The 15,761-nt window shown below is 42.6% G+C and overlaps 1 protein-coding gene across 1 annotated transcript; it reads left to right on the forward strand.

Annotated features, from left to right (window-relative positions):
- The first annotated feature begins 2,350 nt into the window (after window positions 1-2,350).
- LOC310709502 (gastricsin-like) lies at window positions 2,351-12,236 on the forward strand. Its single transcript, XM_083509252.1, has 9 exons — window positions 2,351-2,583; window positions 5,002-5,152; window positions 5,567-5,684; window positions 6,230-6,348; window positions 7,486-7,685; window positions 9,153-9,272; window positions 9,897-10,044; window positions 10,784-10,882; window positions 11,868-12,236. Exons 1-9 carry the CDS (start codon window positions 2,525-2,527, stop codon window positions 12,021-12,023), a joined length of 1,170 nt encoding a protein of 389 aa, XP_083365378.1. The 5' UTR covers window positions 2,351-2,524; the 3' UTR covers window positions 12,024-12,236.
- Window positions 12,237-15,761: the final 3,525 nt, after the last annotated feature.

Raw genomic sequence — 15,761 nt, forward strand, 5'->3', positions numbered from 1 at the left:
TTGGGGCTTACTGTACTTCAGTTCAGCCAAGTTGGTCGAAGCTACCTCCTAAGGAGCGCTCTGGAAAAACCCACAAACCTGACTGTACAATCTATTTAAAAGTGTATAAACACACACAATAAAGGAGAAAAAAAGCATTTCCATATTTTAAAAAATGCATCTTCAATAAAAGTCATGAAACTCGATGTTTTGTTGCAGCAAACTATTGTTGCTTCAGGAAGAAATGTTCATGTAACATTTGATCTGGTATGTCTCTGCAGAGCCACAGCACTTCCTCCCTCCATCCTCTTGAGCAGGGGTCAGCAACCTTTTTCAGCCATGGGCTGGTCCATCGTACCTCAGACCATGAGGGGGGCTGGACTATATTTTGAAAAAAATATATGAACGAATTCCTATACCCCACAAATAACCCAGAGATGCATTTTAAATAAAAGGACACATTCTACTTGTGTAAAAACAAGCTGATTCCCGGACCGTCTGCGGGCCGGATTTAGAAGGCGATTGGGCCGGATCCGGTCCACAGGCCTTAGGTTGCCTACCCCTGCTCTTGAGGCTACATATTAACGTAGCCATTAGTCTATATCAGGGGTCTCCATCCAACATCCCACCATTGGCTGCACATTTTGGCAGCTGAAGCAAACCACAAAATGGGGGAGGGGGCTGTCTAGGGAACAAGGGGTGAGAAAAGATCAGGAATAAGAGCACAATAAAGATCTATATCGGGAACAAGCAGGGGAGATCAGCAGCAACTACTATTTGACAAGAGGCTGCTGCAGAGGTGGCATGACGAAGAAGGCTGCTGAGGAGATGGTAGATTCAGCCTCTAAGGAGCATAGCGCAAGTGCTGCCACCACTGCAGCAGTGGGCTATGCATTCCTTGGAGGCCAGATCTACTGCCCCAGGGGATTCTGCTACCTGAAGCACACACTTTACCTTGCCTTATGGGTGGGCCGGCTCTGCACAGAGGCCTTCCTTCATGCCTGCTGTGTCCCCTCTCCCTGCTGAAATTAGGCTTTTTAGAAGTGTTCTGCCATAGGCAGAAGGTTGTGATATGTGCTTGACTGTGTGTGCGTGTGGTGCCCAAAACAGTTTCTCCAGTTTGCACACGTGTCCATGGGCTCCCAAAGGTTGGCATCTCCTGATCAATACGGTAAGTGGACTGATCTTTCTCCCTGTTCTACGTAAGACCCTTTCCGTGTCCCCAGAGCTCAGTAAAGGTAAAGGTAAAGGGACCCCTGACCATTAGGTCCAGTCGCAGATGACTCTGGGGTTGCGGCGCTCATCTCGCTTTATTGGCCAAGGGAGCCGGCATACAGCTTCCGGGTCATGTGGCCACCATGACAAGCCACTTCTGGCGAACCAGAGCAGCACATAGAAGTGCCGTTTACCTTCCTGCCGGAGTGGTACCTATTTATCTACTTGCACTTTGTGCTTTCGAACTGCTAGGTTAGCAGGAGCAGGGGCCAAGCAATCAGAACTCACCCTGTCCGGATATTCGAACTGTTGACCTTCTGATCATCAAGCCCTAGGCTCTGTGGTTTAACCCACAGCGCCACCCACGTCCCTAATCCAGAGCACAGTACATAGTGGCAGTTCCCTATCACCTAACGGGGAACAATGACTATGTACCTCATGGTGCAAAAATCCACAAGATTGGGAGCTTCCATAGCTTGAAGAGCAGAGTGAGCAGGCATGGAACAGAAGAAGGATGTATATATATCACAACACAATTTTCTATCCCAGGCTCAACAACTTTGGGGTAAAATTATAAAAAAGCTCAGCAAGGTCAACAACTTCGGTTGGCCCTCATGCATGTTCACTTCATCACATCTGGCCCTCTTTGAAAAAAGTTTGGGCACCCCTGTTCTATTCTGAGCTGTTCTGCTCATTCTATATGACTGGATCCTTTTGGGCCTTTTCTGTTAATGTCAAATAATTTGACTTTCAATCTTGATTGGTATAGTATGGTTCTAGTGATGCTGGAATGCTTCTGATAATACCTTGGATGGAAACAGTGACGATCACATGACTGTTTAGGGCTTCGTATTTTTCCATTCTAATCAAAGTTTTGCATGTTAACACCCCCTGCATGCTAACACCCCCTTATGAAAACACACACTATAACTATCATATCTCATACAAGTAAAAGATAAAACAAGTGCTTGCTGGAGATGTAGTTTGCAAGGACCTTGTGTGTGTGTGTTTTAAAGAGAACTGAATATATGATGATAAGAACCAATGTCAACCTCTACTTCCAAAATATGAGCTTAGCACAAAACATCATTTGCTTTTCCGATTAAATAATAGCGATTGAGATAAAAGTTCTGCAATGCCTTTGAAAAATTGTTTGACCCATTGTTAAGATTCTGATATGTGACTTGGCTGCATGTTGGCGGTGAAAGCAGCACTGTTCAGGGTATATAAGAAGGGACCCTGCTGTGCCAACACTTACCCAGTGTCTTAAGACCAAGGTGCAGCAGTGAAAGAATACACTTTAGAAACTGCTCAGAAGAAAGAAGACATCATGAAGTGGCTGATCCTTGCCCTGGTGTGCCTTCACCTCTGTGAGGGTGCTGTTGTCAAGTGAGTATGGAACAATGGCATGGTGCAGCCTCTCCGGGTGATTCTTGGCTTCAGTTGTGCTTGGTAGCCGGAAAAAAAGAGCAGCAATGAAGTATGAATGTTTAGCACAATGTGCCTGTAAAGTAATAATGTGCTGTTCATCACTTACTCCTGTCTGGGAGTAAGCAATAAGCATTCGGGGCGAGGCTTAATCCCAGATAAACATGCCTAGGACTGCTGCCTAGGATCTTTAAAAACCTATGGACCAAGTTAGTCATAATGACTAGCCTGAGATCCATTGTTTTCTACTGGATTTCAGTAGCAAGTCTATGTCTACAGAACTATGTACTGAATTCAGTCGTTCTGAGTATAGTAATGATTGTGACAGTTAGCTCATAAAATTTAGATAATGGGTGCCCTCCAGATGTTGTTGGACTTCAACTCCCATCAGTCCTAGCCAGCATGACCAATGGTCATAGATGATGGGACTTGTAGTCCAACAAAATATGGAAAGCACAATGTTGGCTATTCTTGATTTAGATAATAGCATCGATGCTCTTTTATCAAGTTGTTAAGTGAGAAATATAGCTGTAAAGTGCAACACAGAGCATTTTATCATTGAAACTTTATTTTTATAAAAGCCTTTAAAACCACAATATTCTATCCAAAGGCAGAAATTCTCAGTAAGCAACTGAGACTGTTTTTGTTTTGAAATTTTCAAGACATTGGAATCAAATTGACATGACATTTCCTGCAAAGATGCATAGCATTTCCCAATAACTTCTGTGAGAACAAAATGTACATTAAAAAATATATATATATACTCCTGTACACATTTACCTGAAAGTACCGTAAATGCTGCTGAACTCAGTGGGCCGAACTTCTCAGGAGATGTGCACAGGAAGGATTATACTGTTAATGTTCTTTCTTTCATTCATTTGTATTTCACTGCATTATTAGAACTGCATTTATGATGCAAAAAATGGAAGGAAATTAAAGGAAATTTAGAAAATTGGAATAAATAAGGTTAGGAAGCTGTCATTATGGGGCAGAATATCAATGATTAAAATGACAGTATTCACTTTGCAATAAAAATTAAATTAAAAAGGGGGGAAGAGAATTGCATGTATGATGAATGTATGTTTCCTATGCAGGCCTTTTTCAGTCTCTATTCAATTCACTCCCTACATCAATTGCTTTAATGTATGAGACAAATTATTCATTTAGCTCAGCATTTTTTCTCAAAAGTAGCCAGGCAGATGTCCTTGGTAAGCTCATGGGAGGCGTGATGGTGACAGCCATCATTTTTCTGTCCTCCTCAGCAAATCAGAGTTATGCTGTAAACACTGAAAAACAACAGAAGAGTTTTGTGGGATCTTAAACACTTTTCATTGTTTTTGCTGCAAGAAGCTAACACAACTACGGTACCTCTCTGGAAATTGTGAATATGGAGATTCCAATCTCAGTGATGCTAGTTAATAGCCATGGAATCTTACTACTCATAGTATGTACAGTATATGGGTAAAAAACTTATTTTCCTTAGAGCTAGGAAGGCCTGATGTATGTGTCTCCACAAGCAATTATTTGGTCCCGCAAGATCACTCTAATTCTGGTAGTGGTAGGAGAAATGTTTTTTAATTATTTAAGTACAATATATACCGTAGGTATTGGGGTGGGCAGAGAGAGCCAACTAGAGCCTTAATTGGCATGTTAATTGATCCTTCCTTGATTGTCAGGTGTAACATTAACTGATGAACAGCTAGTGGGCAATAACACACACACACACACACACACTGCTCAGCTGCTCAGCTGAAGAGGGAGCTGTGTGCCTCTGTGTGTATGTATGTGAGACTGTGAGATGGGCACACCCACTTTTGGCAGCACCCACTGCTGGCACGCAGTCCTAGAACGATGGCTAAGGATGAATGTGGCCTTTGAGCCCAAAACGTTTTGCCATCCCTGCAGTAGATATCATTACCTAAACAGACAAAGCTCAGGAAGGCAAGAGAATCACTGAGAAGGGCAAAGACAGGATCCAAAATAGTTTAGCTAATACCTTTTTATTGAATCAGCAGCTGTAGGTATTGGTTAAATAACAAGTAAGATGAAAGATAGACAGAGCACTTTTGGGCAGGGAGGAAAGGAGAAATATGCAATATCGCAGAAGAGAAGTCCAGTGGAAGAACCTGTACAAGTGTCCCTCTTGGCTTTCCATTCCTTGTTAACAACACAGTGTGAGAGTTAGTGTGGCCTTTTAAGGTTAGGATGGTGTCAGGTTAGCTTGAACCCTGATGGAATTAGATGGAAGTTAGTGTGCTTATATGGTTCAGACCAGAGAATTCCATCAATGGTCTGAAGATATTCCACTGAGCATACTTAATATGCAAAGAGTGTACAGCTGTCTTTTTGACTCTGCATCTAACTCTTCATCCCATACAGAGTTCCCCTGAAAAAGTTCAAGTCCATGCGGGAGGTGATGAAGGAGAAGGGTGTCCTTGAAAAGTTCCTAAAGGACAATCATTATGACCCTGCCAGCAAGTACCTCAACAACTATGCCAGTGGTTACGAACCCCTTGCTAACTACATGGACGTGAGTATACGGTTGGCTAAGAAAAGCTACCAAAATCATAGAAAGAGCAAAACTAGGAAAGAGTAAAGGCTAGGATTTCAACATGTGCTGAATGGAATAAGAAGTCCAGATTTAGCTGAATATCAATGTTTGAGTCCTAATATGTGACTATTAAAAATCATGGGAATTTTAAGTTTTGAGAATGGAATTGTGGTTCTCTTTGTGCATCACTCTAAATTAAAATATATGGGAGAGCATGAAAAATCAAAAGAAGAAAAATATATATGAGGAATATTTTTGGGTAGTTACAGTAATGGGTAGTTTTTGCTTCCTTTTGGGGCGGTTGTGCAAAATGTTCTATTGCATGTGCTGGGAATTTATGCAGATATCAATGTGGGGAGGCTATTGTTGATGGCAATGTACTCCTTTCTCTAGATGTCCTATTATGGAGAGATCAGCATTGGAACTCCACCCCAGAACTTCTTGGTTCTCTTTGACACTGGGTCATCCAACCTCTGGGTGCCATCAGTCTACTGCCAGAGTCAGGCTTGCAGTGAGTATCCTCTAAGCCAGTGGTGGCCAAGCGTGGTCCTCCAGCCATTTGGGGACTACAACCAGTGGCGGAGCTTCATGCTCTGGCACCGTGGGGCGGAGAGCAGGTGGGGGTGGGGCTGGCGTGTGTCCTGGAGGCGTGGCACACTGCCTGCAGGGGTGTGGCACCCAGTGCGGGGGGGGGCAGCCGCGATGGCACCCCACCGGGATTGTGCTTCCGGGGGCGGTGCACTCCCCCTGCACTCCTCTTCCTCAGACAGTGACTACAACTCCCATAATCCCTAGCTAACAGGACCAGTGGTCAGGGGAATTGTAGTCCCAAAACAGCTGGAGAGCCAAGTTTGGCCACCACTGCTCTAAGCAAAACAAAGGTGAAGAATGATTTTTGGGTTTATATTTTGGTGCTGGAACTTTTCTCACTCGCAGCTGCGGATTCAGGTTCAATGGTGGATGAGAAGAGGGAGTGACACACATGGTATTAAAACCTGGTTTTGTTGTGAGCCTAAAAGTGACACAAGTCTGTTTTTCTTTAATTTCTACCACCAGCAAACCACCCATTGTTCAACCCCAGCCAGTCTTCTACTTATTCCACCAACGACCAGACCTTCTCTTTGCAGTATGGAACTGGGAGCCTCACTGGGCTCTTTGGCTATGATACCGTAACGGTAAGCAGCAGTGCACCCTATATTGGTTTCAATAGTAACAACAACAACAACAACAACAACAACAACAACAACAACAACAACAACTGTATGCCACCCATCTGATTGTGTTGCCCCAGCCACTCTGGATAGTTCCCAACAGAATATTAAAAACTGCTTCTTGCAGCAGAAGCAGATAGATAGTAATTTAGTTGCCAGGAAGGAATCCATTCTAACATTCCTAATGCAATGCACTTAGATCACACAGGTAACAAAGTATAGTGACCTTGAAGGCACAGCCAAAGCTGCAGATACAGTGGAGGGTGGGGAGAAACCCTCTTGTACAAATATACTTGGAGATCTATTACAGCCAACCTCAACAATTGGTTCTTCAATAGCACTCTGTGAACTTAATGAAAGAGCGTCATTATCAAGAAAGCATCTGTGGCATAGGCAAGGCAAGCCAGTTCAGGAATATGTGCATCCATTTCAATACTATGCACCAGGCAAGAGGATTTGTGCATAGCCACAGTGACCAGAGAGCAGTCATTCTCAAACCTGTTGTCACTTGTCCTCACCATGTCCCCTTTCCCCCCAGTTGCATGGCACACAACAGCTTTGTGTGATGCCATTCTGCTATATTTCTTGATGGCACTTGTCCACTTTACAGTGGTGCCACTTTCTCTGTCACAGTAGTATGAGAACTGATATTTCTACTTTGGAACAAGGCAGCTGGTAGTGACAATGCACTAGCGCAGTGACTGCTCTTATATTCCATGCATAATACTCATTAGCTCAAGGGATTTATTGGATTAGTCTACTATATTTTTAAGGTGGTAAAAGAAGAGAGCTAACTGCATTTCTAGGTATTGTTATGAAGTCCCAATGAACAGAAAATCAAGAGAGGAATGCTTGAAAGTTCATCTCCTCATCTTGATAATGAGCCCAGAGAGGTTTCATTTTCCCAGACATTTTGAGTGACCCAAGTCCATTTAGATCACTTGTTTCTCAGGATAAAAAGTGGTTAGTGAATTGTCCTGTAATATCCCCATTGCATATTGCATATGCTGTGCTTTTCTGGCAGGTTTCTTTTTCTCCCATTTGTAACATGCTTTTTCTGCTTTGTTGTGATGATGACTCTTTCCTACAATTCCCTTCTAGATCCAAGGCATTTCCATCACCAACCAGGAATTTGGCTTGAGTGAGACTGAGCCTGGCACAAACTTTGTCTATGCCCAGTTTGACGGCATCCTGGGCTTGGCTTACCCTGCCATTTCTTCTGGTGGTGCCACCACAGTCATGCAGGGGATGCTCCAGCAGAACCTTCTTGATGCTCCAGTGTTCGGCTTCTACCTGAGCGGGTATGGATGAAAAAAATTCTTTTTCTTTTGCATTTGCCTTGCCTCCGTCTATCCCTCTTTTAAGTTTCTCAGGGCACCTTTCAGTAGAGAAGGATGGCTTGGTCTTTTTCCAGTCCATATCACTTTCCCGCTTTGTTCATTCATAAGCACAAATTTTAAAAATATGCATGAAGATTCATATTTAAATACTTACTTTTGAATATATTTTTCCCAACATGCTTTTCTGTATATATTTTCTCACAAAATATGCACTTTTTTTTTTTACACTTTGTGCACTTTAAAAAGCATTCTGATTTGCTTTTTTGTGTCAAAAACATTTCTTTGCAAAGTTCAGAGAAAGGTGAAATCTGAAGGATGTCTTCATTCTGATCCACAGCGCAGTCTGGGAAGGGCAGATCATGTCAGGTCATATTGGAATTCACAACGCAAATTCCTCAGGCATCCTTAGGAAAAGTCAATATAAACCAGAAGCTACTCGCCTATTTTGTTACCATTGCTTTAACCTTGAAGTGTACCTTCCCCCATCAGTGATGGGCAAACTAGACAAAGGAAGAGAAACTCATGGGGAATTATTGACTCACTTCTATCATAAGTTCATTCATTCCTGTTCAACACTATCCAATGACAATCTCCCCTCAGTGGCCATGGTTGGTTCTCTTTGACTACAGCTTTCAGATTCAACAGACTGTTTACTGAGAACCAGTATGGTGTAGTGGCTTGAGTGTCAGACTTGAACCTGGGAAACCAGGGTTCAAATCCCCACTCAGCCATGACACTTACTAGATCACCTTGGGCCCGTCACTGCCTCTCAGCCTGACCTACCTTGTAGGGTTCTTGTGGGAGTTAAATGATGAAGGGGAGAACCATAAATGCCACTTTGAGCTCCTTGGAGAAAAAGGTAGAGTATAAATAAAAATAAATAAAAATTTACAACAGTAATGGGATTTTTGAGACATGTCAATTACAAAATAGTCCTTTGCTATTTTGTACAAATGCTAGGGCTGAGCAACTAGCTTGAGGGAGAATTACTAGCCCAAGATCCAACACTCTCACTAATATATGCCATTGCCTCTGATGATGGACCTTGGTTGCAAGGTTATAAAGCCACATATCTATAATAGCATTCAATTCAAAGTAACTTAAACATAAAACAAAGGAGATGTTTGCTGCTCTGTGTAAAGCACCTTCCATTTTAGAGTCTTTCCAGGTTGGATCCAGGCTTACAGTGCAGTCCTGGCCATGCCTACTCAGAAGTCCTATTTAATTCTGTGGGGTTTACTCCCTTATAAGTGGGGTTACGATTGCAGCTTTAATCATGCTTAGAGCAGACCCACTTTAGTCTTGTCCCATAAATGGCGACAGGTCTACTCTTAATTATGGCTGATTCCAGATCCAGCTTTCTGTCTTTTTCAGTGAATGTATGTAAATAATGAAGTGTTTCCCCTTCTTGTGCATTTGTCCTTCTAGGCAAGAGGGCAACCAGGGTGGTGAACTTGCTTTGGGAGGAGTTGATTCCAGCCTCTACTCTGGACAGATTGTCTGGACTCCAGTCACCCAAGAAGCTTACTGGCAAATTGCAATCGAAAGGTGAGACTATTCTCATAGATCATGTCTACTGGGAGCCTGATCAGGCTTCAGTAGAGGCTTGTGGTTGAAAACCTGGACATTTCTTTGATTTGAGTTTTTCCCTTGAACCAGCTGAGTAATTTTCCCTTGGGCCAGCTGAGTAATTTCCCCCCATCTTATTTTGCATACCATGAAACATGATCCAAAGAGTAATAATAATAATAATAATAATAATAATAATAATAATAATAATTTATTATTTATACCCCGCCCATGTGGCTGGATTTCCCCAGCCACTCTGGGCGGCTTCCAACAGAACACTAAAATACAAATATCCTTTGCTTATGCTGAAAATTAGAGTTCAACAATCTGCAAGCATATCTTATTCCATTTATTTCTGGCTCTGGCCCTCTGCATCTTCCAGGACACGGAAAGAAGAGCTGTGATTATTATAGCCCAATTACAAAAACCTAAGACTGCAATCCTGCTTTTGGTCATTATGAAAAGCTCAAAACCATGGCAGCTTTGATGATGCCATGAAAACATCTAAAGCAAGCAAGGAAGCATGACATCCTATGGTCTTGCGGCTCCTTGATCTTAATGGGAATATAACTGCTGACAACTTTTTTAACTCTTTCCCTCTAGCTTCTATATTGGCAACCAGATCAGCAACTGGTGCAGCCAGGGATGCCAGGCGATTGTGGATACTGGAACGTCCCTCCTCACTGCTCCACAGCAGGTCTTTGGAGAGCTGATGCAATACATTGGAGCTGAGCAGGACAGCAATGGCGAGGTAGGGGGGGAACGCAGCTGTGGACTGGGGGCACGACCACTTAGCACCAGTAATCTGAAGATGCTCAGTATCAGCACCCATGAAACTTAGCATGTTCTTGTTTGACCCCACACAGTGGATAGTTCAAAGGATCATGCAAGGAGTGTAGACTCAGGGAAATATATTTCTCTTATTTGGCTGGTGGGGTGGGGACAGCAGCAGAGGAAGCCACTCAGGGAGAGGGCAGGGCTAGGCAAGCTGCCCATAGGGATGGGGCACACCGCAGGGACTTTGGAGTCTGCCTGCCTCCTCCTACTCAGCTCCCCTACAGCTGGGGGGAGGCAGCAGGTGGACCGTTTGGGCAGCACGGAGCCTGTGCGTGCCCAAGCCACCGCATCTTTCCCAGGAGAGACACATGGTTCGGGCATGCTACAGGCCCCCCCCCCAGTGAGTGCTGCCCGCCATTTTGTCACCCCCCTCAGTGGCGACACCCGGGGCGGACCGCACCCACCACACCCCACTTCCTCCGCCCATGAGTGGGGAGTGTTACCAGCTGTCAGAAAACTCCTCTATCATCTTCCTGCCACAAACTCCCACCTTGACTTTGAACAAACATTGAAGATCTGCATTTCAGTTTTAACCACCAGGGAAAGGGCGCCTAAGGATCCTCATTTTTTTAGTTAGTGGTGGTAATGTTTGAAGTGTAATAGTCATTGAAATATGCTGCTGCTTAGCTCTTACCATACTTCTCCTCCCACAGTATGTGGTCAGCTGCAGCAACATCCAGAGCATGCCCACCATTACTTTTGTCATCGGTGGAAGCAGTTTCCCTCTGAGCCCCTCAGCCTACGTCCTTCAGGTATGTGAGACCACTGAAAAGCTGTTCCCCGTTAGTTAGTTATTTCTTTGTTTGCTTATTTAATCATCCACACCTTCACAAAAATGTGTTATTTGTTTATTTATTTAATAGTCCTAATCCACACCTTCACAAACAAATATCAAGGTGGTATACAACATGTAAGAATAAAATCAGTGAAAAGCATTAATGGAAACATAATTAAAGCCATCAGTTAATACTGATTGATGGCACCAGGCACTGGAAAAGGTTTCTTCCCTTTGCTGGTGGGTGTTTCAGTACTTAGGGCTGGTTGTCTCATCCAAGGACTTGCTTCTGGCTAAACTGCCTATGTGGTTTTTCATCTACCATGGGGAATATGTGATGTAAAGCAGGCTTTAAAAATAACCACTAGGAAACGCAGCTAGTGTCTATGGCAATGTAGTAGGATGCAGGTGTAAAGTGCTTGTACCCTAGAGATGGAGAACATACCTGGACCATTCATTACTGGGATGCTGTTTGTACCCTTCTGACTGCAGAGCAGTGCTCTTACACCTCTGTGTAGGGTCAGTGTGCAACTGTACTTTACACAGCTGCTAATGCAAGTTTGCACTCTTACAGATACCTTTTTTTTTTTAAAAAAAAATCTTTTTTATTAATTTTCCAATAAAAACAGCCAATTAACATATCCATCCAATCATAATCATAATCCAATTATAATCCAATTAAAAACAATAAACTAAAATAAAAAAACAACAAAACCACAGTCCAAATTATTAATTATTAATTTGTTCTGGGCTTCCCATAGTCTGGACCTCTGAAGTATATCTCCAGTCTTACAGATACTTTTTAAATAAAAGCCAAACATTGACCAAGAAAAGGGCAAAAATCTTGAAATTCAACATTCAGGTGCAAAGTTTTGTGTGCTGAAATGTAGTGTTCTCTCATTACTCTGTAGTTTCTTATTCATGCCATGAAGTTGATGACAACTGTGATTTTTCTTTCACAGAACAACAGCGGCTATTGCAGCATTGGCATCATGCCCACTTACCTGCCATCCCAGAATGGACAGCCTCTGTGGATCCTTGGTGATGTCTTCCTTAGGTCCTACTATTCTGTGTACGATCTGGGCAACAACCAGGTTGGATTTGCACCAGTAGCATAAACTCTCCCAGAAGTCTTTTGTGCTGCTCCAGGCCTCGTCCCGCTTCATTCCACCTGCTTATTCATTCTGATACATGCTGTAATCCACCAGCCTTCCTTTCTAAGGACTTGGAGGTGTTTCCTCTGCAAAAATTTGAAACCTCTGCTGTGAAAATCCACAACATGACTGCTGGGCTTCTCTCCAAAGTAATTGCAAGCAAATAAAAATATAATCTAATCATACAAATAACAATTTGAGTTGTATGAGTTCTTGCCTGACTTGCTTGGGGGGAAATGTTATTATTATTATTAAATATTTGAATGTGTGTGTGTGTGTGTGTGTGTGAGAGAGAGAGAGAGAGAGAGAGAGATTCACAGACACATCGTAAACATAACTAAGATATTTTAAAAAGGAGTAAAACAGTTGAAAATAGGTTTTAAAAATTGTACAGTATTAAACATAATACAAAATGAACACCATAGGCAGAAACCTTTTCATCCATCTGGAAAAGTCTGGAAAAGCAAAAATGTCTTTAATTATTTCTGGAAAGTATAGCTAGTGGGTACCTATCATATCTCAGTGGGAATGTTGTTCCAGAGAACAGGGGCAGCCACACTGAAAGCTCTGCTCTGCGTTGCTGGAGAGTGGCAGCATCAGATTTAGGGCAGTGTGGGAAGTTCCCCCACATAGGGTGCTAAGCCAAGGGGGCACAAAATGGAGAAGATCCAAAGTTGAGAAGGTCCGTTTGGGGGGCCCCAAATTATTGCCTCACACAGGGCACCATATTACGAATGATTACCAAAGTCCGCCCCTGAGAGTAGGTTTCTGAAACTGCTGACGAAGCATGATGGGGAAAAATGTGACATCTCAATGTTTTCCCTAAAGCTGCAGAATCTTACATTCCCCTAGGCCCTGTGGAGGGTTACCAAAAATCCTTTATATCTGCATATGTAAACTGCTTTGAAAGGTTGAGTTGTTTTTTTTTTTGGGGGGGGGGGTAAATCAAATTTTATGAAATAAATAAATAATCTCACCATCACATTACCCCAGAATTATCCCTCCACTGGGGTCTCCCAGGACAGAGAGACCAGCACAACTGGTAGTGTAACAACGAACTGAGGAGCACTTTTGAAAAGTCAATTGTTAAAGTCAGAATGGAACTTCAGATACTTCCCTTAAAGTCAGTGGGAATAAAAGCTTACCCATGTATGATTTTTTTTGCAATGAGCAGATCTGTAACCTGCAGGTAACCTCCTGAGCTAAGCAGAAGCACATCACACAAACCCTCCAAGTGCCCCTATTTTCCAGGGACAGTCCCGGATTTACAGAAGCTGTCCCAGTTTCTGATTTGAACTTGGAATGTCCTGCTTTTCCTTAGGACGTCCCTATTTTCATGGGAAAAATATTGGAGGGTATGGCAGGATATCCCTATTTTCATTGGATGAATGTTGGGGGGGGGGTATGGAGTTCTGTGACCCCCAAGCAAGGAGATAAGTAACTATACATCCTTTAGAAGACATTTCAAGGCAGCCCTGTAGAGGGAAGCTTTTTAATGTTTATTGTTTTGTTATGTTTTTTATATATGTTGGAAGCTGCCTAGAGTGGCTGGGGCAACCCAGTCAGATGGGTGAGGTATAAATAATAAAATTATTATTATTATAGAATAGGACGTTCCTACTTTCATCAAAGAAATGTTGGTGGGTATGCATCACAGGGAGAGTTAATGAGCTCTTCTGGCAAATGTATGCTTCTCCATATTATACTGTTTTGCTGATGACCCAATCTGTTAGCAGCAAAACATGTCAGGGATACCAACCTTGGATTTGGTTTCCTTGAAATAAAAGTCATTGGAGATTTCGGAGATTTCTATGATATAAGATTTTCACCTATTAGGCTGAGCCTAATATGCAAGGTTTACAGCAGTAACACTCCAACATATCCTGCTTCACATCACATTTATAGGGGTACACTAAGTTTTTCTGCCTCTCTCAGCCCCATTTCCAAGACTTCCTAGCTATTCCTACATCCTTTCTGGAATGCTTCTGGGTTCAAAATCACAGTAACAGAAGCTCAGCTAGAAAGCTTATGCAGATTTGGGAAAGTACAACCAGGGCCAAGAGGATACCAACATGGTTAATGGACAGAGTCAATGAAGCTGTTAGAGACTGAAATATACTCAGAGTCGCAAAGTGATTTCATGCTCTTTATTCAGCTCATAGTGGTGAGGAGGAATGAATGAAAGTCCCCTCAAAGTATCTGCTTTATATACATTATTTACACAATGGGCTGCACATGATTGGTTAATTCTGGAATTCTACTGTAAGCCAATCAGGTTGTGGATTCACTTATATCTGGAGCATGATTGGGTGGTTCCTGCCAACCAATCATACTGCTGCATTGTTCTTGGACCAATCAGACTGCTGCATTCTGAATCCTATTGTTCTAGGACCAATCAGACTGCTGCAATTTGGATCCTATTGTTCTAGGACCAATCAGACTGCTGCAGTTTGGATCCTATTCAACTCAGTACATAACAGAGACAGAAAGGCTTCTTGAGAAAAATGATAGTCTTGTGAGGGGAACAAAATGGAAGACAAACCTTGGCAAAAGAAATAGGAAGCCTATAAGAGATGGGGAAAAAGAGAGGAGCACATTGCTAAAAACATAAAGACCAACAACAAGCATTCTTTAAACACATTAGGAACAAGAAGTACAGTTAAGAAAGTGTCAGATCTTTGGATGAGAAGGGAAACAAAAGTGTGCTAAAGGAAGAAAATGACATTGCAGAAAGGCCAAATGAACTATTTGCATGTGTCTCCACAGGGAAGATGTAGAGCAGATAGCTATGCCTGAACTTAGGATGGGACTCTGAGGAACTGAGGTAAATAGTGGTGACAACAGATGAAATCCTAGGCCTAACAGATAAATTAATAACTGCCAAGTCTGGATGGTATCCACTTGAGTTTCCAAAGAACTCACGGTGATATTTCTGAACTCCTTAACTTTTCCATGACAGCAGTCTCATAGTTGAAGACAGCAAAGCAGTCAAAATAACACCAAAAGTGCAAACCAAACCAGGTTCCAAAGCTCTTACTCCAATAGTTCTCTCCACAGTCTTCCATGTGTATGAGGTACTTGTCTCCTGTATTCTTCTCTGTGCATATATGAAACAAATAGTTGCCAACCTGCATAAAAGGATAAAGGCATAAAGCAGCACATATTTGACAGGTCAGTTTTCCCACTAGGACAAGTGTCCAACTCAGGTATATCAAGAGTAAAGGATTAGTCCATCATCTGAGTGCCAGCACCTTCCTGTCTCCAAAGAGATCAACAGCTCTTTATAACACAGAGCTGTTGGTTAGAATCATTTATTGCCCCTAACAATGCTAGCAAAGGGGACACTGTATATTAATTGTATATTAATTCTATTTCTGCAAAGACTCCAATACCCCAAGGCGTGCACGATTTCACATTGCCACCATAAGTGCAGAAAAGTTAAATTCACAAGCTAAAGATTCACAAACTGAATGAACCGCTCTCCCATCCTAATAGAAGCATAGAATTGTAGAGTTGGAAGGGACCCCAACTCTAGTCATCTAGTCCAACCCCCTGCAATCAGGAATCTCAGCTAAAGCACCAATGACAGGTGGCCATTCAACCTCTGCTTAAAAACCTCCAATGGTTTGGATCTTTATTACAAATTGACACTGCGTGCAGGGAAGTGCCCTCAATCCCATAAATCCTAGTAGCATGAATGCA

The sequence above is a fragment of the Podarcis liolepis genome (genome assembly GCF_965112155.1).
Source record: "Podarcis liolepis genome assembly, chromosome: 6".
Lineage (NCBI taxonomy): Eukaryota > Metazoa > Chordata > Lepidosauria > Squamata > Lacertidae > Podarcis > Podarcis liolepis.